At 43.8% G+C, this 24,810-nt stretch overlaps 1 protein-coding gene across 1 annotated transcript in view; it reads right to left on the bottom strand.

The window, feature by feature from the left end:
• Positions 1 to 648: 648 nt before the first annotated feature.
• kl-5 (male fertility factor kl5) overlaps positions 649 to 24,810 on the bottom strand; it is an 871,112-nt gene continuing 846,950 nt past the window's right edge. Inside the window, exon 21 of the mRNA XM_070288586.1 lies at positions 649 to 812. Coding sequence (XP_070144687.1) covers positions 713 to 812 — 100 coding nt within the window. The 3' untranslated portion in view covers positions 649 to 712. The remainder of the gene's footprint in view (positions 813 to 24,810) is intronic.

Genomic DNA, 24,810 nt, shown 5'->3' with positions numbered 1-24,810 from the left:
CAATAAATCAACGAGCCTTAGGCCCCCGTTGCCGCTTGCTCCCCGGTGCCTCAATACAGGCAATCTCGGCTGAGCGTTGCCTTTTGTTGGCAAGCGTCTCCTCCACCGTGTTGGCGAATCCACCCGTCGATCTCATGTGGGTTTGGCGATCTTCTCAACGGCTCAGGTAAGCTTTACCTTGTCCTCTGGGAATAGAGCGGCTTTTTCCTGGAGCCGATTCTGCATGTGGAGGGTAGCCTTGTACTGCGCCTCAGCCTTTATCCCTTCGCTCGACCGCTTTGGCCCGTCCCTGCGCTGGGAGCTGGTACCTGGTTTCGAGGAGCGGAGAAGGCTTTTTTCATTCTCTTTGGAGAGCTGCACACTCTCAAGGTCCCAGTCTGTATTGAGTTAGTACGTGAGCGGCTTAACTTCCCCTACGTCGTTTTTGCGGCAGTACCGTTGCAACTGACATGACCTGCTCCCGTCACATCAAAGGTGTAACCGCTGGAGAAGAAGGAATTGAACCGTAGCCTTTGCCAGATACTGTATTATCACGGACGGAGCACGCAGCGATGCATTACCCGTCCCCGGGTTAATACAGTGCCCATTGCCCAGCCGGTGCCCTCGGGGTTCATATGGAGGGTTTTTAGCAGCTATAGAAAATACCAATAAAACTATAAATAATTTTAATAATTTCTAAGAGTTCCAAAGGACATTTTTCTGGTACATATATTTAAGTCTGCAGCAAAAGACATACTCCAGCTAGGGTCCATTTACTGGCTTTTTCCTTACTCTTCAGATTAAATGTCCAAACAAATGTAGGTCCCCGTAGGCTGAAAGGAAAGGAAAGAACCAAGTCAAATATAATAATGAATAAATTAATAAATACAAAAAAAAAAAAATAAATACAAATAAAATAAAAAATTATAAAAATAAAGAATAAACTATATGATATAAATTTTATAATTTGTTTTGAGAGAATGGCTTTAATCTGAAAATACACTCGAAACGAGAAAACAAACAACTTTTAGGGTTTTTACGCGGCGTGCGTTGGATGTCTTTATTAAGTCGTACGTAAGTTGGTACTAACTACATGAAAAATAACTAGATTTAGGGACAGCGCATTGGAAGCTTGGAGTGTAAGGATGCTATGGCCAGGATAATGGCTCAGTCGGCCCAGGAGTCCTCTACAGAAAATATTTATAATTTTACGGAGACAGGCAGGAGAAAGGACGGGCCCGGAGGCCGGTATGTTTATTTGGGTGCGAAAAATGGGGCAGGCGATGGTCAGAAAACCCAGAAATCCGTGCAACCGGCTCCGCAAGCCGTAGTCCGATTGCCAGATACGGGACGAAGGCAAATCTTCCGAAGTCGGACCGATCCCGCAAGCCGGGGTACCGGTTTCCCCAGATCTCCGAATGGGAGCTGCCGGCTACGCAGAGCCACAGAAGGGATGTTGAAGCGGCGAGTCGATCCCGCATGCCGAGTACCGCCCCGCCGCCTCTGGGTGAGATGGGGTCGTCCGGAATCGGAGGAGACCGGTCCCGCAAGCCGAGATCCAGTTTCCCCGATATGCCCGAACAGAGGGATCCGGATGAGGGCCGCCGGCCACGCAAATCCATGTCGCCCTGGGTGTCTTGGAAAAGGGTTCCGGTTCGCCGCCTCGGCAGAGAAAATGTGGACACCTTACCAGGAAGAAGACCGATCCCGCATGCCGTGGTACCGGCCCCTCCTCTAAGAAAGGAGAAGCGAAGGGTTGCCGACCACGCTGGCCATGTGCCGGTGGCCCTTGCTCTCCAGAAGTAAGGTGGCGCCGGGAGGGTGATCTGCCGAGAGTGGGTAAATAATTTTTCGCTGTTGTGTTCATCGATATGTCCAGAGTTTATTTTATAAATGTTGGTAAACTTAGCTGTTTCCTAAACCTAGCTGTTCCCTTTCGCACTCCGAGTTCTCCCCCGCAGGGGTTGGTCCTTGGCCAGCTCACCAATATTTTATTGTAATTCCATGTTGTTCGCCGGCACGTGGTTGTAATTATCCAATTTAAATTCCTCCGTGGCACGTTTGGTCTGCTTGCTGGTTATCCGAAAAAGAGGCACGGCTTGCCGGGGCCCTTTTATAGGCCGCCGGTAGCGTCGCTTTGCTTTCGGCGTCGGGTAGAGCTTCGGGTGAGCTTCGGCTGGCTTCCTTATTAGTGGGTTTCTTATTAGTGCGCCCTTCGTTGGGTCTTTGTGTCTGTCGTTTTTGCCTAACTTAATACTAGTTATATATTACCTTACGTACTAAGAAAATCAACTTAAATACTGCAAAAGCGTTGCCCCGGTTGTGAGGCTCCCTCACAGGAGAAAAAGATGGAGAGGGACATTTAGAGGCTGGTAGCGTGATCACACTGCCTTTTGAAGTCATTGAAATGATTAAAAAAAGATTTGTCTTATGCGCTAATAAATGTAAAAAGGAAAGGGATCGAAGCAGGCCGAGAGCTTGGAACTGACAGCAGCTAAGCAGGAACAGAGAGAGAATTATTCATTGTGTTTTGGGAGTTCAGCAGCTACAGTTGAAATTAAGCAGATATAGAAGCAGAAAACGGAAGAAGCAGATAATAGGAAAGAAAACTTGCACATTTTTAGAAACATATAATATCCGAAAAATTATTATAATAAACGTAACACAAGAGGGAAATACCCATCTTACATTTGGGGGCTCGTCCATCTTACATTTGGGGGCTCGTCCAAACCTAAAATTGCAAGTCCGGAGAAGTTTAAAAGGCGGATAGCGGAAGGGAATGAGTGTGAAGCCGTATTACACTAGATCTGTCGCAGCGGATAAAACTATCAGAATGGATAACTTTGGTAAAGCTGGTGAACAGGAGAATGACGATGAAGTTAAAAGCATGCATGAACTTTCCGAATCAAGAGGAGAACAAAAGGCTGCAAGAAGAAGCATGCAGAATCGTGTCGGAACAAGTGGAAGGCAGACTGATACAGCTATAGCAGTTGAGAGCAGCTCGATCGACGAAAACACAAAAACGCTGAAAGACCTTGTGCAGCTGCTTGCCATAAAGTTTGGAGCGGAGGAGCAGAACAGTGGATGCTCGATTACAGCGGAAAGCTTCGCGAAAATTATTCCAGAGTTTGACGGAGAATCCATTCCAGTGAAGTACTGGTTCGACAATTTTGAGCAGAATGCTGCAGCCTACGGGTTGAACATAAAGCAAATGTATGTTCAGGCTCGGGCGAAAATGGTGAACACTGCAAAATTATTTTTGGAGTCTACGTTTCTTCATCAATATGCAGAAATGCGTATGCTGATGGAGACAGAGTTTAGTCGTCAATATGTGTGCAGTGCTGATGTCCATGAGCAGCTCCGTACTCGGAAGAAACGCAAGGACGAATCATTTCATGTATACCTACTGCAGATGAAAAAGATTGCGTCACTTGGAAACATCGATGTACGTTCAGTAATCCGTTATGTTGTTGACGGCCTAAGCATGAGGAGTGACTTTAGATACTCTCTCTATTGTTGCAAAACGTATAAAGAGCTACAGGAGCAGTATGAGGTGTACGAACGAGTGGGCGAGAAGCCGTTCAAGCCGAACAACGAGAGGTCGACGCCGGACAATAGGATGCAGCGCGAGTTCAACCACAGAAAGAATCACTGCTTCAATTGTGGATCTGCAGATCATCTTCGCAAAGATTGCAGGGCTGCCGTAAAATGCTTCAGATGTAACGAGGAGGGCCACATGTCAAGGGATTGCCCTGAATCAACTGCAGATGTTCAAGTTGTACGCAGTGCAAATCGCATGAAAAAGGTGACCATCAACGACGTGGAAGTGGAGTGTCTGGTAGATACGGGAGCCGACGTATCTATTTTGCGCAAGTATGTCTTTGAAAAAATACCGAATGTCATCTTGAGAAGATGTGCGTCGAAGCTGCGTGGGCTTGGAAAGAGGACGACGTGCCCAGTTGGCTACTTTTTGGCTGAGGTTGCAGTAGATCAGGAGTTGACGACACACAACTTTGTTGTAGTGGAGGATGCGGACATTGAGTATAATGCGCTGCTGGGTTTCGATTTCGTCTCGAAGTTTAACTTTTCGCTGTCGGCCGACGGATACAAGTTTTCTTCCCAGCTGGAGGAAAAGGCTTGTGAGAAGCCAAAGCAGTATGATAAAGAAGTGTCGCAGCTGATCAAGAACTACAAGGCCGTGAATACAGTCGCAGAAGTCCCAGTCAAGATGCGGAAGAAGGTGCTGAAGAAGCCGCCAACAGATGGATATATAAGAATCCTTGGCTATGAAGGAGTGACCAAGAAGCTGACCCGCTGCAATGCTGGAACAACCCAAGAGTGTTTGGCGGAGACGCCGCGAAGAGCAAGCCTAAAATCAGATCTGGACAGCAACCACAAGCTGCGTGAGTTGCGCAAAGCCCAGATTGATGGCACTAAGAAGGAGAAGTCACTAGCTAAAAAGGAGTGCCAGCTGCTGCAGAAGAAGTCGACCCACGATGAGATCTTCGCCCGCTGTCAGGAGTTGGCCTACATGAAGATGAGTGAGTCCCAAAAGTCGGCCATAGAGGACCGCAGAATTTTGAAAAAGAAGCAGGAAAGTCGAAGAAAAGAGACAAAGATCGAGATTCAACGAGCGCAGGAAGTGTATAAAAGGAATTTTGACCGAAAACGAAAACCGGAAGCTGATTATAAAGTGGGAGACTTAGTCGCTATACGCCGGACACAGTTTGTAGCTGGAAAGAAGTTGGCTGGAGAGTACATGGGACCGTACGAGGTTGCAAAAGTGAAGAGGAATGGGAGGTACGAAGTTCGGAAGGCAGCAGATTTCGAAGGACCAATTAACACTTCAACCAGTTGTGACTACATGAAGCTGTGGTGATATGTCCAGGACAACGAGGATGATTGGTCATCTGGGACAGATGAGTAGTCAGGAATGGCCGAATGTAAAAAGGAAAGGGATCGAAGCAGGCCGAGAGCTTGGAACTGACAGCAGCTAAGCAGGAACAGAGAGAGAATTATTCATTGTGTTTTGGGAGTTCAGCAGTTACAGTTGAAATTAAGCAGATATAGAAGCAGAAAAAGTCACAAAAGTTGAAAAGAAAACGGAAGAAGCAGATAATAGGAAAGAAAACTTGCACATTTTTAGAAACATATAATATCCGAAAAATTATTATAATAAACGTAACACAAGAGGGAAATACCCATCTTACATTTGGGGGCTCGCCCATCTTACATAAATGACTCGAAAATGACTTCAAAAAGAGTCGTAAGTGACCTTTAAATACGATTTAGAAAATAGCAAAGCAAAATTGTAAAGCAATCGAAAATTGATCATCCAGATGATTGAAATGAGATTATTTCTTGCTTTGCATTTACATATGGTCAGAGAGCTTGGAGAGCCTAATCGCGCACTTTCCCTTTTACGTTCATTCTGGAGTCTGCATTTTGTTGTTAATCTTTTTGAAACCGTACTTTTAAAAAAAATTCAATCGTTTGCTAATGTTCTCATTTTTAAACTCAGCTTTAGTAACTTGGTAAGCTCAGTGAGAATAGGTAATGTGTGCCAAAGATCGTGCAACAAATAGAAAGCGAGTGGAATACTTTTGTATTTATTGATATTATTTGTAAATTTGAATATTGTTATATCATATGTAAATATACATATATAATAATTTTATATATTCTCTATTCTAATATGACTCGAAAAAGAGTCCCTCATTACTATAAATGTGACTCAAAAATGATTCCCCTTATTGCTACTAAGATGAGTTGCAAACGTTCAAATTTCGATTAAAATATGACTCGAATAAGAGTCCCCTCTTGGCAGAAAGAGGAGTGGGAAACGACTCTTCCAGAAGAGTCGCGGCTAGCGGTCCATTTTCTCCCGAAGACAGCGTCATTTATGATCAGAAAATGAGCGCATATATGCTCATTTTAATTAGAAAGGAGAGTCGAAAATGACTCCAATTCGATCAGAATTTTCATAAAATGCTTGCTGGGTTTACGGCACTTAGAGTGTGATCGGCACTCTTAAATAAGGTTTGTTGTCTTGCACTGACATTTTCGGACATGCTCATACGCACACTCGCAAAACGATTTCGTGCTCTTTTCTGCATGTATACATGAGTTGACGCCGATCAGTATGCTAAAGCAAAAGGAATGAGCGAAATGGAGAGAACAACACTTGAGACAAACAATATGTGAGAGACACGTGTGTTGTTGTTATTCTTGCATTAGCTTCATACATGCATACATATTTGTGACAAATAAAAGACGTGTTTTGCTGCTTCATTGCGCGTATATAATTTTAATATTTTCAAGAAAGTTGTTGGGTCAAACCCAATTGGATTAAACAGCCAAGACACAACCCAGTTTATCTTACGTTTAGGCACATTTGCAAGCGAATGCAGCTGATCTCTCTTTCTCCGCTGGAGAGGCTTTTTTTTATGATTAGATGTTTATCTTGGCTCTGACCACTCTTGTAATTAACTCTTGTAACTGCACTCTTGTCAAAATAACTGAACTGAACTTATTAATGAAATATAAATTAATGGCACCTCCTAATAATTAAATAAATATTCAAGAACAAAAGTACGTGCATGTGTTGTGAGGTTAAGTCGAACGGTGCATTGGTCTCGAGCATTCGGTCTCGAGATTTCTATCGTCGCGTCGCTTCCAAGCTATACTTGGAAGGGTCACCGTGTGCCTCTCTGTCGCTGTCGTCTCCAAGCTCTACTTGGAGTCTCGGGTCTGTCGGTTCGAATCGAGTCACCGCAGATCTCCTACCCAATTCGCTGCTGTAGCTGCACCCAAAGCTGCAGAAACTTCTCGTCGTTGGAAATTTTGGTCTCAATCGTCGTTGGAGCACCACCCGGGTACATACCCCCTTGCCTGCGCCACTGCCGCATCATAAGGAAGAGGAAATAACCGCTACTTCGCCGCATGCATTTCATTTGGATCTTGCTGTTCTAATTGCTGTTCCTGCCCTCACCCCCGCCTCATCGTCAACCAAGCCGTTAAGTTGCATTCAGTCATCTCGCTCACTCTTGTTACTTCGTTTGGATATCGCTGATCGTAAGTTATTGCACAGCGATTTCACTCAAATTGGCACTGCAATTTCACTCAAGTTTCAAATTAAGTGAAATACACACGTACGTATTTACATTGGAAGGTTGCCAGATTGTAGCAGTAGTATCGCTGCAGTTGTTTTGGTCTTTAGCAATTAATTTGCAAACATGGCTTCATTAGAACAGTTAAAACAACAACGCACTAATCTCCGCAGAAACATTACTCGAATTCGGACTACTGTGGATCCACGCCATGGACTTTCGTCAACGAAACTGAATTGCCGATTGTCATGTAACATATCACGTTGCGGTGGTGATAGAGAGAGCGGATGGTGGTTTAAACTAAGGAAGAGTACGCGCTTGCATTTCCGGCTGGGGGGGGGTAAGATAGGTTTCCGCTTAGCTCTGCTCTCCTGCGTTAGCAATAATTATTTAAAATGAATTCGGGTACAAAAAGGATAATACTAATAATAATCACTACTATTCTCGTCAGCTTCATGAAGGACCGGCGCTATAAGGGAACAAGAAGTAAACAGCAATGGGAAACCTTCCTCCTGGTTTTCGCATAGCTGCGAAAATCGCCCACCCTACCTTGATCTCTGAATCGACCGAAATATAATCAGAAATCCCTTGAAAGATTAACCTCTACTGGGCCATGACATTCCAACACGACTGGATTCCAACATTATATTCATTTAGTGCATCTTCAAGTAAACAATATTTATTTTACAAATAAAAATAATCAAAAATTGGTTCAGCTTCATTTCCATAAATTTGTGCTATTTTATATGGCATAAGATATTAACAATATAGTTTTAACAAATATAACTTTAACCTATTCATTTTTCAGAAAGGTAGTTATACTATACAATATAAAGATATTTGAAGAGTAATACTAAAGCTCATAATATAGGCGTACGAAAATACTTGGTAGGCAGTGTAATGTAAAATTCAAAAATAATTAATGGATCGCAATGTCTGCATTACCGAGCTTCTAATTCTTATTCACTCGAACTTTAAAGCTTGGTATTACGAAAAGCTTTCGTTTTTGATCTTACACAAAAAGAAAATCTTGCATTTGGACAACCAATTAACTCACATGTCTGCAATTCCCACGTCGAAAGATCTTTCGCCGAGAGCTGCAAGAGGCGTTTATGTTTGCTGAAAAGAAATCTAAACGTCGGTAACGAAAACACTAAAGCTTTTACCCTGCTTAATTGCGGTTTTCGGGTCTTGTTTTGATTATGATCATTCGCACTGTCGCCATATTTTTCACTCGGTACACTTCGAACAATTATTTTTCATTAATTTTCGAAATAAATTAAAATTAGATGTATATATATTAGATAGTTTCTTTGCAGGTAATCTGCAGACTTCAAATCAAGATTTCAGTAAATAAACTCCATCTATGATTTAATTTCTTTTACTGGGCTAATTTTCAGCACTTAAAAAAAATTATTGTTGAGATTCCCATAGGAAATTTTATAGTAAAAATAGCAAACTAGATTGCTGGCGTTAAATTTCCGTTTTCAGCCATTCTATATTATTTTCTTAACTTCACTCAATTTCCTCTTTCTCATTTTTCTTGTCGCCTTATTAAATAGGAAATTTCTCCGACGTCACTAGGAATTTTCACCACAACGAAAGTTCACCGCGCTCAGGGCATGTGCATTTAGTTTCTCACGTTTGTATGGCCGAGTACTCGGTAGTATTTTTTTTTCCGTGTACACGCACATTTCTCGCACAAAAAAAAACTCTGCGGCTAAGGGTTATTTCCAACCAAAAGAAAAATCTCTGCTGCGGCTGATGATGATGATGACGAGAACGAAGATGAAGGGGGCGAAGACGATGATGCAGGTGGCGAAATGATTCCCACGGCTAAGGGTGTCGCCGTCAATTCGTCGCTTTTTAGGTTAAGCACGATCTAGCACTAGGTCAGCCCTAGGTAACCAATTGGTTCCAGTTTGGACAACCCACGCTGCCATGTTTGGGCAATTAATTCCCAATTTGCTGCTAATTTTGCTGCCGATTTGCCGCCAATTCTATAAAGAATGATTTTTCACTATTGCAATCACTGGAACTGTGTGCGAGAGGCCACTTCTATTTACCTGTGATTGGCAACAATAATATCTGCACTTGTTTTATGCTCGAGTGACGAGCCTTCGACGCTGCTGCCTAGTTGCAAAGTTTGGCTAAGAGAAAAAAGGTGGTTTGCACGCCGTATTGGCTTTATATACCCTCCGGTAGAAATTTTTTCTTTTCCGCTCCTTTTTGTCCTCGTTTTGACAGCGATCAGCGATTTAATTGCTATATGCAGCTATGCTTATTTAAAGCTATAGCTAAATGCATCTATGCCTAATTTTTACCTATTTAAAGCTATAGCTAAATGCAGCTATGCACAATTATTAACTATTTAAAGCTAGATAAATGCAAATATGCATATAATCGATAGCTTGATAGATAATTAGCTTGGGCAATTCCCTTAGGGTTATTGAAAATTTAAAGTATGCTTTTGGGCCGCTTCAGCGACAAGCGCAACTATTACACTCCCCCTCAACAAAACCACACTTAGGTGTTAACACCTAAGGGTGCTAAACGCTTGGAGCGAAAAGTGATAACCAAGAAGATCATTGTTTAATGTCCTTAGCATGGTATTTTCCAATGAGCTTCCCATGCATATCCTCCAATTCGTAACAGTTAGTTCCAACCTTCTTTCTAATTCTGGCCTTTTTGAACGTTGCCGCTAGCTTGGCGTTAAATCCTTTAGCAAAATTAGTTAACTGATGATTTCGCCGAAACACTTCCTGTCCCACCTGAAAAGATACTTCACGGCTACGCAAGTTGTAAGTATTTTCATTTAGTTGTGTTGCTTTTGCATGGATTTCTGTGCATTTCTGCGTATCAAGTTCAGAGAGTCGTCATGATCATATACAATATGACGATCGTCGAGCAACTCCAGATTTCGAATTAATGGGTAGACAGCGCCACTAGTGATCATTTGTTGGCCAAAAGCTACTCGATATGGACTGCTGTAAATGGCTGAGTGTAGGCTGGAACGCAGAGAACATGCAATAGAGCTAATTTGCTCATCCCAATTAGTTTGGTCGCTACTAATATAGGATTTTATCGCAGCTAACACCGATCTGTTTAAGCGCTCGGCAGCATTGGCCTGCGGGGCATAAACAGCTGTATAGGCATGACGCACCTGATACTTCTGCAATAACGCATTGAATTTTTGCGATTTGAACTGTACACCATTGCCTGACAGGACTACTTCCGGGACTCCGAAACAATGAAATAGGGGTTCCTCCATGAACGGAATAATTGCCTCCGCAATAAACTTTTTTACAAGTTTTAGAAATGGAAATTTTGAAAAATGGTCTAAAACTACAAAAATACCAATATTTCCGGACTTGCTGCGGGGATATGGTCCCAAAAAATCAATATATAATTTCTGAAAGAACCTTAGTGTTTCAGTTGGCTTTCCCATAACTGGTCGCAATGTATAATTTGGGTGTTTGCTACATTTACAGATAGTGCAATTGTTAATAAACTCTCTTACATCAGCTACCAGGTTAGGCCAATAATAATAGCGTCTTATACGCTCCAGTGTCTTTATTACACCACTGTGAGCAGAGAGTGGATGCTCGTGACATAGTTTTAGAATGTGCGGAATTAACCCTTCCGGAATCCACAATTTCCAGCATAAGTCGTCTCCTATTTTGTCACCTGTTGCATGCTCCATTCGACGATAGATCAATTGGTCTATTACTTTCAAATCTGGTAATTTAGAAGAATTTTGCAAAATTTGATCTTTGATTCCCAGATACTTCGCATCCTTGAAGTGTTCGGACTCCAAGTTTACACATGTATCAAATTGAATGGCTGACAGATCTTCTGTGAAGACTCTTGACAGTGCGTCCGGCACAACGTTTTGCGATCCTTTTCTGTGGACAATCTTAAACTTATACCTTCCAAGTTTTCCTGACCAACGCCCTAATCTTGATCCTAAATCAGGCTGTGACATTAACCACTCTAGAGAAGCATGGTCAGTAATGATAGAGAATTATTGTCCTTCAACATAAGGTCTAAATTTTTTTACACACATTACAGCGGCAAGACACTGTTTTTCTGTCACCGAATAGTTACGTTGACTTTGATTTAAATTCCGTGACATATACGCAATTGGAACTTCACTACCATCGCTGTCTGTCTGCATTAATACTCCGCCGACACCTGTGTGGCTAGTATCGCAGTGAATAGCAAACGGCTTGCTAAAATTGGGGCTATGTAAAACCGGGCTTTCGCACAATAATTGCTTGAGTAGCTCAAATGCACTCTGAGCGCTTGCGGTCCATTCGAACTTTCGCTTAAGCTTCAAAGTATCTGTTATGCACGAATTTATGATACCATCCGGTAAGACCAAGAAACCTTCGGCTTTCCCATAACTGGTCGCAATGTATAATTTGGGTGTTTGCTACATTTACAGATAGTGCAATTGTTAATAAACTCTCTTACATCAGCTACCAGGTTAGGCCAATAATAATAGCGTCTTATTCGCTCCAGTATCTTTATTACACCACTGTGAGCAGAGAGTGGATGCTCGTGACATAGTTTTAGAATGTGCGGAATTAACCCTTCCGGAATCCACAATTTCCAGCATAAGTCGTCTCCTATTTTGTCACCTGTTGCATGCTCCATTCGACGATAGATCAATTGGTCTATTACTTTCAAATCTGGTAATTTAGAAGAATTTTGCAAAATTTGATCTTTGATTCCCAGATACTTCGCATCCTTGAAGTGTTCGGACTCCAAGTTTACACATGTATCAAATTGAATGGCTGACAGATCTTCCGTGAAGACTCTTGACAGTGCGTCCGGCACAACGTTTTGCGATCCTTTTCTGTGGACAATCTTAAACGTATACCTTCCAAGTTTTCCTGACCAACGCCCTAATCTTGATCCTAAATCAGGCTGTGACATTAACCACTTTAGAGAAGCATGGTCAGTAATGATAGAGAATTCTTGTCCTTCAACATAAGGTCTAAATTTCTTTACACACATTACAGCGGCAAGACACTGTTTTTCTGTCACCGAATAGTTACGTTGACTTTGATTTAACTTCCGTGACATATACGCAATTGGAACTTCACTACCATCGCTGTCTGTCTGCATTAATACTCCGCCGACACCTGTGTGGCTAGCATCGCAGTGAATAGCAAACGGCTTGCTAAAATTGGGGCTATGTAAAACCGGGCTTTCGCACAATAATTGCTTGAGTAGCTCAAATGCACTCTGAGCGCTTGCGGTCCATTCGAACTTTCGCTTAAGCTTCAAAGTATCTGTTATCGGAGCAGCAACGCCAGCATAATTATGCACGAATTTATGATACCATCCGGTAAGACCAAGAAACCTTCGGACTTGTTTCACTGAACGCGGCACTGGGAATTGTTTAATAGCTTCCACTTTTTCCGGATCTGTTTTAATTGTTCCGTGTCCGATTACATGGCCAAGGTACTTGACCTCTTTTCGACAAAAATGGGATTTCTCCACATTAATCGTTAGACCAGCTTGCACTAGCCTGTCAATACTAGATATAAATTCAGCTCTAGGAAGTCGGCTTAGAATACCCTCAATCAGAGGCATCGGATAGGCGTTCTTAACGGTTACCTCATTAAGTTTCCGGCAGTCGACACAAAGTCGAACCTTGCCTGGCTTACGTACCAGAACGACCGGTGAAGACCACGAGCCATCGGATTCTTCTACGACTCCGAGAGATAGCATTCTATCTAGTTCAGCATACATCATCTTTTCAATTGCAGGGGATACAGCATAGTGCCTCTGCTTAATGGGTTTGACGCTACCTGTATCAATCTCATGCTCTATTAGGGTAGTTTTCCCTAGACCTTTTTCTGCGAACGAGGGAAATAGTTTGATGGTCGCTGCTAATAGCATTTTCTGTTGCGATGTTATGTCTAACTGGTTTGGATCGTTGTGTTCGAGACTTGCTATTTGCACTAAAGCATTAGGTTGTCTTTGGTTAACTATAAATTCAGGCAATAACTTAAAGCTATTCCAAAAATCCATCCCCAGATATAAATCCTGCGATAACGATGGGACTATATATAAACGAAAGGGTTTCGACTCTCCTCTAAACGATATGGAGGTTTTAATACGGCCAACAATGGGCTGCTTCTGACCATCTGCCGTACTGACATTGGCGTGAATTGGCTTGTATTCGTTAGGAGTTTTGACTATTTCAGCTGCTACCCTTCCACCAATACAACTGATGGAGGCTCCAGTATCCATTAGTCCAACTACTCGCTTCCCTAAAACTGTCACTTCGGCATATGGCCTGCAGTCTTGGGTATTACTTATAATAGAGGACAGGAGGGCTTGCTTCTCCATCTTACAATTTTGCCTATACAAGGAAAGCCGTTGTTGAGATCTGCTCATACTCAACGACTGCTTTAAATCACAATCCGGTAGTTGCACATTTGTACAAATTGGTATTTCAGGTGAAGTGGACACCATTGGGTTAATAAGACTTATTGGATTATCTTCTATTCGGTTTTTTGATCCGCTGAAGGGTTCGGTCTGCGTGCACCGATCGGTGGTGCACGGCCTAATAGGTTTTTTGACGCATTGCACCGTTTACAGGAGGGCTTAGAAGTTTCGGGTTTGCCACATCCGTAACAGAAAACTTTTATTTCCCCGACACACTCCTGGTAACGATGACCGTGTGCTCCACAATTCCAACAATTACGAGTTACAGCCGAAATGTCCTGTACAAGTTCTTCTCCTTGATCAGACTCATCTTCAGTAGCATTACCAGATATTGCTAATTCGCGAACTTGCGGTCGACTTCCTTGACGAATTATGCCTTACAGCATTTGCACCTAAAGATTGTATGAATCTTTCCCTTGTTCGAACTATGTGACGCAATTGGGAAATACTAAATATAGGTACATGTAAGATTTCATGTTGTATGTCCGTCAACAAATTGGCTCTCAAGACTTCTAACAAAGCTGGTTCCGTCATAGGTAAGGAAAGTTTACTCGCAATAGAAAGGATTTCGTCATAAAATTTATCAAAGGTTTCCGCTGGTTTTTGTTTCCGTTGAGACAATGCCGTACGGATTTCCAAATCACTTCGACCATCCTGAAATTGCGCTTTAAGAGCTGCGCTTAATTGCTCCCAAGTAACTAGCGAGACACTTTTATGATAGCGCCAAAACCACTCCGACGCACATCCTTTAAAAAGGTGATTAGCGTATCGCGCTAGCACCTGTAAATTACCATCCAGAGTTTGGTTGGCAAGGGCTTCCGCCCTGTATACAAAATCGTCTACAGACATGGAAGACGATCCCGAAAATCGTATCTTCCAATTGGATATTATTTGACTTATTCGATCAGACCTAAGCTCTGTCGAGAGATGCGAAATCCCAGGAAAAAGGTTATTCGCTCTACTGTTAGCAGGCTGCGTTTCTAAAGCTTGTGCACCTAAGGATGCGCGAGGGGGTATTTGAAATAACTGTTGAAAGGTTTGGTGCCCTGTCGCTGGTTGTGATGGGGACACACTTTGAGTAGATATCCTCCGGAAGCCTCCTACTATTGCCGTCGGCAACTGAGACATGGCCTCTGCCATTTTGCTAATTTGTGCCATTGTTTGGGTTAGAGATATATTTAATTGAGCTATTCCATCCTGCATACGGACAACAGCTTCTGAATCTCTATTAGAGATTGAAGTATCTGCACTAGGTGTTGTGTTTTCCTGTTCTGCCGCCCTAATTGACCGAGCCTCATCGGCTTGTGCGGCCTCCTCTATGCCCTGTGATCGTAGTCTAGGCATGATTCGCACTCCTAATTGCGATGTTGACAACGCTTCGGCTAAAGAAGGTGCTGGACTTTGCAGGTATTCACTGCAGACCAGACAGACAGTTTTAGCTCCCCGCCGTGTATTGAAACAACTTAAGTGAAACCTGTGATTGCACCTCGTCCGAAACTCTAGAGCTTGATGTTCTATATTTCTGATACAAATCCCACAAATATTATTACTAACTCGACTATTTTCGTCTTCCCTACTAGGCTGTGAAGTAGACATGCTCTTTGTAGCATTAGAATATTGTAAAGAATTTAATGTCGATATTTATATTCTACCACGTATATATTTTCTTATTGAGGTAATTTATTTATTTATTTATTATTATTTATTTTTTTTTATTTTATATTTTTCTCCTGTGCTAAGTTTTGCCAAAATTAAATTCCATAACAAAGTTGTTTGAATCTCAGTCGTGTCTTCCTGCTTCTAGCTCGTATAACTGTCGATATTTTCCGTTCCTTATAGCTATTGCTGAAATGGTTTAATTGTCCTCATTAATTAATAGTAGTATTCAACAAATGCTCATTGGATTCTCCGTTGGTGGCAGTTCGTAACTATGAGTAACTGCAACTGTTCCTACCCACTGGGTAATTCGTTTGAGTGAGGTAGCTTAATTCAGCGTAGTAGGATTACAATGTCGGTAAACTGTAGATCTAGTCCACTAAAAAGTCATCTCCTTACATGTACATCTATTACTTTGAATAAGAAAATGGTATTTTGCATAATCCCGTAGATAAATAACTGGTAAGAGGTACCTGTAGAATTTTTCCACACAGTCAATCTTCTATTACTAGTCTATTATCCCGTACTTTACACAACAAAGGTTTCCAAAGTTAATTAAGTATCCAGCGAAGGTGAGTACTGCCTAACGGTTTTAATTCTTTGTTTAATATTGGCTCAATGTTTGATTAAACATCGGCCACACGGTTGGGCGCCATTAAATAATATTATTAACTGTCACATATCACGTTGCGGTGGTGATAGAGAGAGCGGATGGTGGTTTAAACTAAGGCAGAGTACGCGCTTGCATTTCCGGCTGGGGGGGGGGGGTAAGATTGGTTTCCGCTTAGCTCTGCTCTCCTGCGTTAGCAATAATTATTTAAAATGAATTCGCGTACAAAAAGGATAATAAAGGAGGAGTGTCGTCACTACTATTCTCGTCAGCTTCATGAAGGACCGGCGCTATAAGGGAACAAAAAGTAAACAGCAATGGGAAACCTTCCTACTGGTTTTCGCATAGCTGCGAAAATCGCCCACCCTACCTTGATCTCTGAATCGACCGAAATATAATCAGAAATCCCTTGAAAGATTAACCTCTACTGGGCCATGACATTCCAACACGACTGGATTCCAACATTATATTCATTTAGTGCATCTTCAAGTAAACAATATTTATTTTACAAATAAAAATAATCAAAAATTGGTTCAGCTTCATTTCCATAAATTTGTGCTATTTTATATGGCATAAGATATTAACAATATAGTTTTAACAAATATAACTTTAACCTATTCATTTTTCAGAAAGGTAGTTATACTATACAATATAAAGATATTTGAAGAGTAATACTAAAGCTCATAATATAGGCGTACGAAAATACTTGGTAGGCAGTGTAATGTAAAATTCAAAAATAATTAATGGATCGCAATGTCTGCATTACCGAGCTTCTAATTCTTATTCACTCGAACTTTAAAGCTTGGTATTACGAAAAGCTTTCGTTTTTGATCTTACACAAAAAGAAAATCTTGCATTTGGACAACCAATTAACTCACATGTCTGCAATTCCCACGTCGAAAGATCTTTCGCCGAGAGCTGCAAGAGGCGTTTATGTTTGCTGAAAAGAAATCTAAACGTCGGTAACGAAAACACTAAAGCTTTTACCCTGCTTAATTGCGGTTTTCGGGTCTTGTTTTGATTATGATCATTCGCACTGTCGCCATATTTTTCACTCGGTACACTTCGAACAATTATTTTTCATTAATTTTCGAAATAAATTAAAATTAGATGTATATATATTAGATAGTTTCTTTGCAGGTAATCTGCAGACTTCAAATCAAGATTTCAGTAAATAAACTCCATCTATGATTTAATTTCTTTTACTGGGCTAATTTTCAGCACTTAAAAAAAATTATTGTTGAGATTCCCATAGGAAATTTTATAGTAAAAATAGCAAACTAGATTGCTGGCGTTAAATTTCCGTTTTCAGCCATTCTATATTATTTTCTTAACTTCACTCAATTTCCTCTTTCTCATTTTTCTTGTCGCCTTATTAAATAGGAAATTTCTCCGACGTCACTAGGAATTTTCACCACAACGAAAGTTCACCGCGCTCAGGGCATGTGCATTTAGTTTCTCACGTTTGTATGGCCGAGTACTCGGTAGTATTTTTTTTTCCGTGTACACGCACATTTCTCGCACAAAAAAAAACTCTGCGGCTAAGGGTTATTTCCAACCAAAAGAAAAATCTCTGCTGCGGCTGATGATGATGATGACGAGAACGAAGATGAAGGGGGCGAAGACGATGATGCTCCTTGCAGGTGGCGAAATGATTCCCACGGCTAAGGGTGTCGCCGTCAATTCGTCGCTTTTTAGGTTAAGCACGATCTAGCACTAGGTCAGCCCTAGGTAACCAATTGGTTCCAGTTTGGACAACCCACGCTGCCATGTTTGGGCAATTAATTCCCAATTTGCTGCTAATTTTGCTGCCGATTTGCCGCCAATTCTATAAAGAATGATTTTTCACTATTGCAATCACTGGAACTGTGTGCGAGAGGCCACTTCTATTTACCTGTGATTGGCAACAATAATATCTGCACTTTTTTTATGCTCGAGTGACGAGCCTTCGACGCTGCTGCCTAGTTGCAAAGTTTGGCTAAGAGAAAAAAGGTGGTTTGCACGCCGTATTGGCTTTATATACCCTCCGGTAGAAATTTTTTCTTTTCCGCTCCTTTTTGTCCTCGTTTTGACAGCGATCAGCGATTTAATTGCTATATGCAGCTATGCTTATTTAAAGCTATAGCTAAATGCATCTATGCCTAATTTTTACCTATTTAAAGCTATAGCTAAATGCAGCTATGCACAATTATTAACTATTTAAAGCTAGATAAATGCAAATATGCATATAATCGATAGCTTGATAGATAATTAGCTTGGGCAATTCCCTTAGGGTTATTGAAAATTTAAAGTATGCTTTTGGGCCGCTTCAGCGACTAGCGCAACTATTACAGTCAATATTGGAGGCGTATTTCAAACAAGTCTTGTCGGTACAAAACGACATCGAGCAGCAAGGTGTGGAAGAGCAGCAACGAGATGTTCGTGGAGAGTTGGAAGACATGTTTGTCAGCATCAAGGTTAGCATCAAGGAGCAACTCGGCCCTGATTTTCACAATACATCTGGCAATGATACGACTCTCAGTGTATTCAACACGTCATCTATCAAACTACCCAGGCTCGCATAACCTACATTTGATGGCAAGTACTCGGAATATCAAAACTTTATTACGTCATTTAAACAAGTTGTAGATGCTTAAGCTTTGTTATCCCCAATCGAGAAATTTAATCAGTTTCTAAATTGTCTACGTGGATCAGCTCTTAAAACGGTTAAGGCGTTCCAAGTTACACCTGAAAACTACGCAAAGGCTCTCGAGCGTCTAAAAACAACAAATGCTTATAATTATTACAAGTGAATGCGTCTTCAATGACCAGGTCTTACAATATGCTTAAAAATATGATAATGAAATTTTGTCTCCAATGACTAGTATTAAAAAAAAAAAAAGAATGAATGAAATTGAGCATGTGAATTATAAAAAATGTAAATATAACTTATTCGGATTTGTTCATATGCTTGTAATAAGAGTGCAAAAATAGTAAACTGTCAATAGATGTTGGTCCCAACCCATTCCGCTTTTCATTAATGACATTGCCTGCTAATGAAAACACTCTTTTAGCCGGGGCAGTACTTGCGGGTATTGAAAGAAACTTCAATACCACCTTTGACAGAAGAGGGTACCTGTTTTCATTTACTCTCCACCACTGCAGTACATCGAAATCATGACTTAAAATAACCCTTTCTCTAGAATATTGTTCTATTTCTTTTACATTTCTAAAACACACTGCTGTTTAATGTCGGCCAGGTCTGTATCCTGCATTTGTGCAGCCGGGGGATATAAAAAAAAACGCCACCTTGTGCCATATGGTCAAATTTGCTGTCCATATGTCAACAACTTTTCTTTTTATTGTTTTTTTAATGTTGCAATTGATGAGACGTCGGATATATTCGGCTCGCATAGCACACAAATTTTTGTAATTGCAAGTTTGCAAGTTTGAAGTTCTTTAAAAATCCTTTCGAAGGATTCCAGCAACCCAACTAACATTTTTAATGATGACCTATTGACATCCATCAGTCTTTCTGCCCCTTTCTAGCTTAATATATTGTAGACAGCCACCCAATTATCGTCGATAGATTTCAGCATTGCGTAGTTGGAGTTCCACCTTGTTGGGCATGAAGTCTTTAGAGATGTGTTTAACATATGCTGCAAATTGGCTTTTTTGAAGTTGCTAACAATTTTTTTGCATGTCGTCACTGTTTCGATTATATCCGTTGTTTCTGAAAATGATTGTTCCAAACAATTGTTTAAAAGATGACTGCTGCAGTTAAGCCTGATGTTGTTTTCTAAAGCTTTTATCATGTTGCTGCCCCTATCTGTTACAAATATGATCTCGTCAATGTTTTCAATATTAAATTTTGAGAAGACTTTTTAATTTTAGTTAAAATGTTTTCTCCGCTGCTTTTCTCTGATTCCATTGACTTAAGGCCCAAAATTAAATCACAAAGAACATTGTTTTTAAGATAATGAATTGATAAAAAACTGCACCATGCTTTTATATTCGAGCCCGGCTACTGATGAAAACGGCTGACAATCTTGGACAATCTATTGACTGCATTTTTCAATAGCTTCTGCTTTGTCTGTTGCAGACACTTTCGTCACTTCTCTTGGTTGCCTTAATGTCATACAACATTTATGCCGAGACAAGTTTGATGTGTGGCCAGCCACAAATTTGAGAACTTTTCGACAGGTGCTGCAAAATAGCCACCCTTCCACGGCACTTTCGTCTTCTTTAAGAATAGAATGCAAAATGTTCTACATAACACTTCTTCCTTTATGTTTTTGTGTTAAAGTCTACGTTCCACAATAAATTTTACTTTTTATGAGTCCGGCGTTTCAGTCATTTTGATTATTCCTTCTAAGGTCAACTAACAACTGAAATCAAGCGACCAAAAAACAAACCAGCGATCATTCATACATTCAAGTTAAAGACACTTGAAATCATAACTGTAAAACATGAGTGTTTCGCTCACAGCGCATTATTGCGCATTGCTTTTTGTGATCTACCGTTGCTTTTGGTCCATTTGCTTTGAGTGCATTGTGCAAAATTTTTGAGTGTCTGGTGAAATAGAATCTACGCATACTGTTTGAGTGAGTGACGAAATGCAAAAACACGAAACACGGAAAGCGATTTGTGCGTTTAGGTGTGTTATTTTATTCTTGTTGCTTGTGAGTGCGACAAGCACTACAAACTTATAAGTGTGATTCGGGTGCCAAAAAGTGACACCCTTGACGTTCACTGGTAGGAGGTTAGAAAAAAGTTTTGGTTTCCAGTGTTCTATGAAGCTCCGTTAGAAATGAATCAAGTTCTAGCCTCGTAGGAATTTCGGTTTTATGATGGATGGATTTCTCCCACACTGAAAGCGCCAGCTTTGGAGCACAAATAAACCAGGAAGCAGTCCCAATTCTCAGTAGAAAGGCAGGAAATTTTCAGTCGATGAAATTGGGGTAGTCATATTTTGCCATAAGAGTAGGCAATGTGCCAGCCGCATCCTCGAAAAAGATCAAGGCGCCCAAGCCACAGACCAAGGTTAACGAGCAGAAAGTCCGAAGCATCAACCAGTCAATAAAGAATGCCTTTGCGCGGCTTAAGGAGCTTCAGGAAGAGCTTTCGCTGCTCGAGGGTAAGGACAGGGCTGATGGTGATGCCATCCGAGTGGTGGACCAGGGGAGCCAGACTGCTCCACCGACGACCCGAGCTAGGCCCTCGGCGGAGAAATCAGTGCAGACGTCGCCCAAGGGTCGTCCTCGTCCCACAAGCGGTAACCCTGGTGCGGCCCCGGTTGGCCGCACAAGCACGAGCACGCGCCGGACCGAAGGCGCGGGCCTCGACCATGCGCCGAGAGGGCCGAAAGAGGGGCAGAAACGATGCGATCATCATAACCCCCGCGGCGGAGATGTCATATAGCGATGTCCAGAATATGGTCACGCGCACCCATGACTCCAGAATGGCAGGAGTTGGGGACAAGGTGACCAGAGTCAGGAAAACGGCGAAGGGTGAGCTCCTAATCGAGCTGAAAAAGTCCTCTGGAGCTTTATTTACTTACCGCTCTGAAGGAGCATATTGGGAGTGTGATAGGCGGAAGTTTGCCGATCCGCACTGTGTCTCCGCAGACCACATTCCTAATCCGGGACCTGGACGAGCTGGTAACCAGGGAGGAGCTTACGGCAGAGCTCGCCTCACAGGCTAATCTCCCACTTGGCTCCGGTACACTAAAGAGCATCCGCTCCCTCGCAAGTGGAGGCCAAGTGGCAACTTTCTCCTGGGAGGGTGAAAGTCGGCTGGACGAGGTGACGCATCAAGATGGTAGAATCCCGTCCCAGATGCTTCCGCTGCATTGAGCCAGGGCACATAGCGGCTGCTTCAGGTGTGGCCAGGAGGGCATAAAATAGCCGCCTGCAACAACAGCCCGCGCTGCTTTAGATGCGCCGAGGCAAACGGTAGTGACACATAACACCAGACGGGCAGCCGCCACTGCCCCCAGATAGTGGTTCAGCTGAATCTGAACCACTGCGCAGCAGCACATGACTTGCTGTCACAATCGGTCCGAGAACGCGATGCCGATGTTGCCGCTATTAGTGACCCGTACAGGGTAGGCCCTGGCTCATACTGGGCGGTGGACAGCTCTGGCAAAGCTGCCCTTTGGTTATGCGGCAACACACCTAAACGAATAGCTGACGTTCGCTCAGAGAGAGGCTTCATGCGTGCCAAGATGGCAGGCTACCTGGCACCGAGCATGTGACTCGCGGAATTTGGGGACGCCGTGGATCGGCTAGCCACAGACGCGAGAGGCCACACTCCGTCACTTATAGCCGGTGACTTTAACGCGTGGGCGGTGGAGTGGGGCAGCTCCCTCACCAATGCCAGAGGCAGGACCCTCCTCGAGGCTTACTCCACACTCGACGTCACCCTCCTCAACACTGGGGCGCAGCCCACCTTTAGCAGAGCCAGGGCGAGTTCGGTGGTCGAACTCACGTTTGTGAGCTGCTCCAGGGCTAGCCAGTGCACCTGGGTCCTGAGCGAAGTCTATACGGGGAGCGATCACGCAGCGATCCACTCGGCGGGTTCGAGCCAGTCCTGGAGGCTGAAATCCTGGCAGCGGCGAAGAGGGTCAGAGAGGCGAAAGCCCCTGGCCCCGACCTCGTCCCCAATAGAGCCCTGAGACTCGATCTTTCGCTTCGCCCAGACCTATTGCCTTAGTGCCTTAGAGAAGGAACATTTCCTAGGAGATGAAAGGTGCAGAGGCTGGTCCTGCTTCCGAAGCCAGGTAAGCTGCCAGAAGACCCATCCGCCTACAGACCAATCTGCCTGATTGACGGGGCTGGCAAGGTGCTGGAGCAACTGGAGCTGGAGCCATTGCCGATGCCGGCGATATATCCGACTCCCAGTTCGGTTTCAGGAAGGCAATGTCGACGATTGATGCCATCTCCAAAGTGGTGGGCATCGCAAAAGCCGCCATTGCGGGACAACGGTGGAAAGGAGGCGCGAAGGAGTACTGCCTGGTAGTCACGCTAGACATCCGCAATGGGGATTTATTCTGACTGCACTATCCAACTTCGGAGTACCGCTGTACCTTTTGGAGTTGCTGAAGAGCTATTTCAGAGGCAGAACCCTGGTGTACGACTCGGACGGCGGTGTCAGATCGACCGAGCTTTCCTGCGGAGTTCCGTAAGGGTCGGTTTTGGCACCGTTACTGTGGATCGCCATGTACGATGGTGTTCGGCGGCTCCCGCTCCCAGGTCGGACCGAACTGGTGGGTTTCGCTGACGACATTGCCGTAGTCGACAAGGTACTCCCAGGAGCCGAAGACTTGTGCGACAGGAATATCAGCCGCATTAACTCGTGGCTGGCTAGTGTTGGTCTACAAACAGCGCCGCAAAAGACAGAAGCCGTACTGGTGAGTAGCCGGAAGAAGGTGGAGGTCGCAACCATCCGTGTGTGCGGGGCCTTGATCAGATCGTCCAGAGCCATAAAATACCTGGGCGTGATGATCGATACGAGGCTATCCTTCCGCGAGCACCTAGGGTATGCGCGCTCAAAGGCCACCACAGCGGTGAGAGCAGTCAGCAGACTAATGCTGAATCACAGGGGCCCGAATCAGGCGAGTAGGCTGCTGTTGTCCAGCGTAGCTAGTAGCCAGTATGGGGACATGCGCTAGCGACCCCAGCCTATAGTCGCGGACTGTGCTCGGCCCATCGCCCATTTAGGGCGGTGTCCGACCAGGCGGCGTTTGTCCTATCCGGGACTCCACCGCTGGACCTGTTAGCAGCAGAGAGGGCCAGTATCCACGGCCAGACTATTGGTAGAACGCTGACTCCTCGCGAGAAGCTGGTGTTACGCTTAGAGGCGAAAGAAGCCACCTTGGCAGCGTGGCAAACGCGGTGGGAATCATCGTCGAAGTGGAGATGGACGTGCCGCATAATTCCACAGTTGGACTGCTGGCTGAGGAGGAAGCACGATCAGGTAAACTTCCACCTGACCCAGATTCTCAGCGGCCACGGCTGTTTTCGGAGCTACTTGCGCAGATTCGGCCACGAGGAAAAGGACTCCTGCACGCACTGCCAAAGACAGTTGGAGGAGACGGCAGAACACACTGTTCTCAACTGCGCGAGATTTGCCGGTGAGCGAGAAACACTGGAGGCCAGGCTGAGCAACACCATCTCAGTGGAAAACTAGGTTCCGCTGATGTTGATGTCCGAAGCGAACTGGCAGGCTGTGTCGGACTTCGCAGCGAAGGTTATGACAGACCTCCGAGCAGAGGAGCGACGCAGAAACCTCGAGACACCGTAGGTTGGGATCAGCGCCCACACGAGGCATTGCTTCGCGGCCGTACAGCTCGAGCAAACCGTCCCGATATCTATGTGACCCAACCCCTCTATCACCCCCACTTTTGTATATATTTTGTTCTTCATTAAACGAATTAAAAAAAAAAAAAAAAACATGTGTGGGCTGAAGCCGCCGAGACCAAGTCCTATATGCGGGGAGCGGAGTGTACATACAGACTATGCGCTGTCCGAGTGGCAAGCGCATTCAGGACGGTCTCGGACGACGCAGCGCTTGTGATAGCAGGATTAGTCCCTCTGAGGGAGTTGGTCCGCGAGAAGGCTGAGCTGCGCAACGCGCTCTGCGGGCACCATAGACCTAATTGCGCCGCGAAGTCCGAGGCTTAAATAGCGGCGAGAGGAAAGAGCTACGAGAGCTGGCAAGCCAGATGGGATGCCTCGTCCAAAGGGAGATGGACGCACAGCTTGATCCCTAACATTGAGGCATGGATGGAGAGGAAGCACGGGGAGGTGGATTTCTACCTGACCCAGGTGCTGAGCGGCCACGGCTGCTTCCGTAGCTACTCCAAGAGGTTCGTCTACGAGAACGAGGATGGCTGTCCGGAGTGCGGATCCGGCGTACAAGAAGATGCGCGCCACGTCGTCTTCGAGTGCCGCCGATTCGCCGAAGAACGTGCAGCGCTAGAGGCGGCAGCAGGAGCGGAGATCGGTATGG

Source organism: Drosophila kikkawai, chromosome X (genome assembly GCF_030179895.1).
Source record: "Drosophila kikkawai strain 14028-0561.14 chromosome X, DkikHiC1v2, whole genome shotgun sequence".
In the NCBI taxonomy this organism is placed as follows: domain Eukaryota; kingdom Metazoa; phylum Arthropoda; class Insecta; order Diptera; family Drosophilidae; genus Drosophila; species Drosophila kikkawai.
The sequence above is the reverse complement of the archived record's forward strand: the minus strand, read 5'-3'. Positions and strand labels throughout refer to the sequence as shown.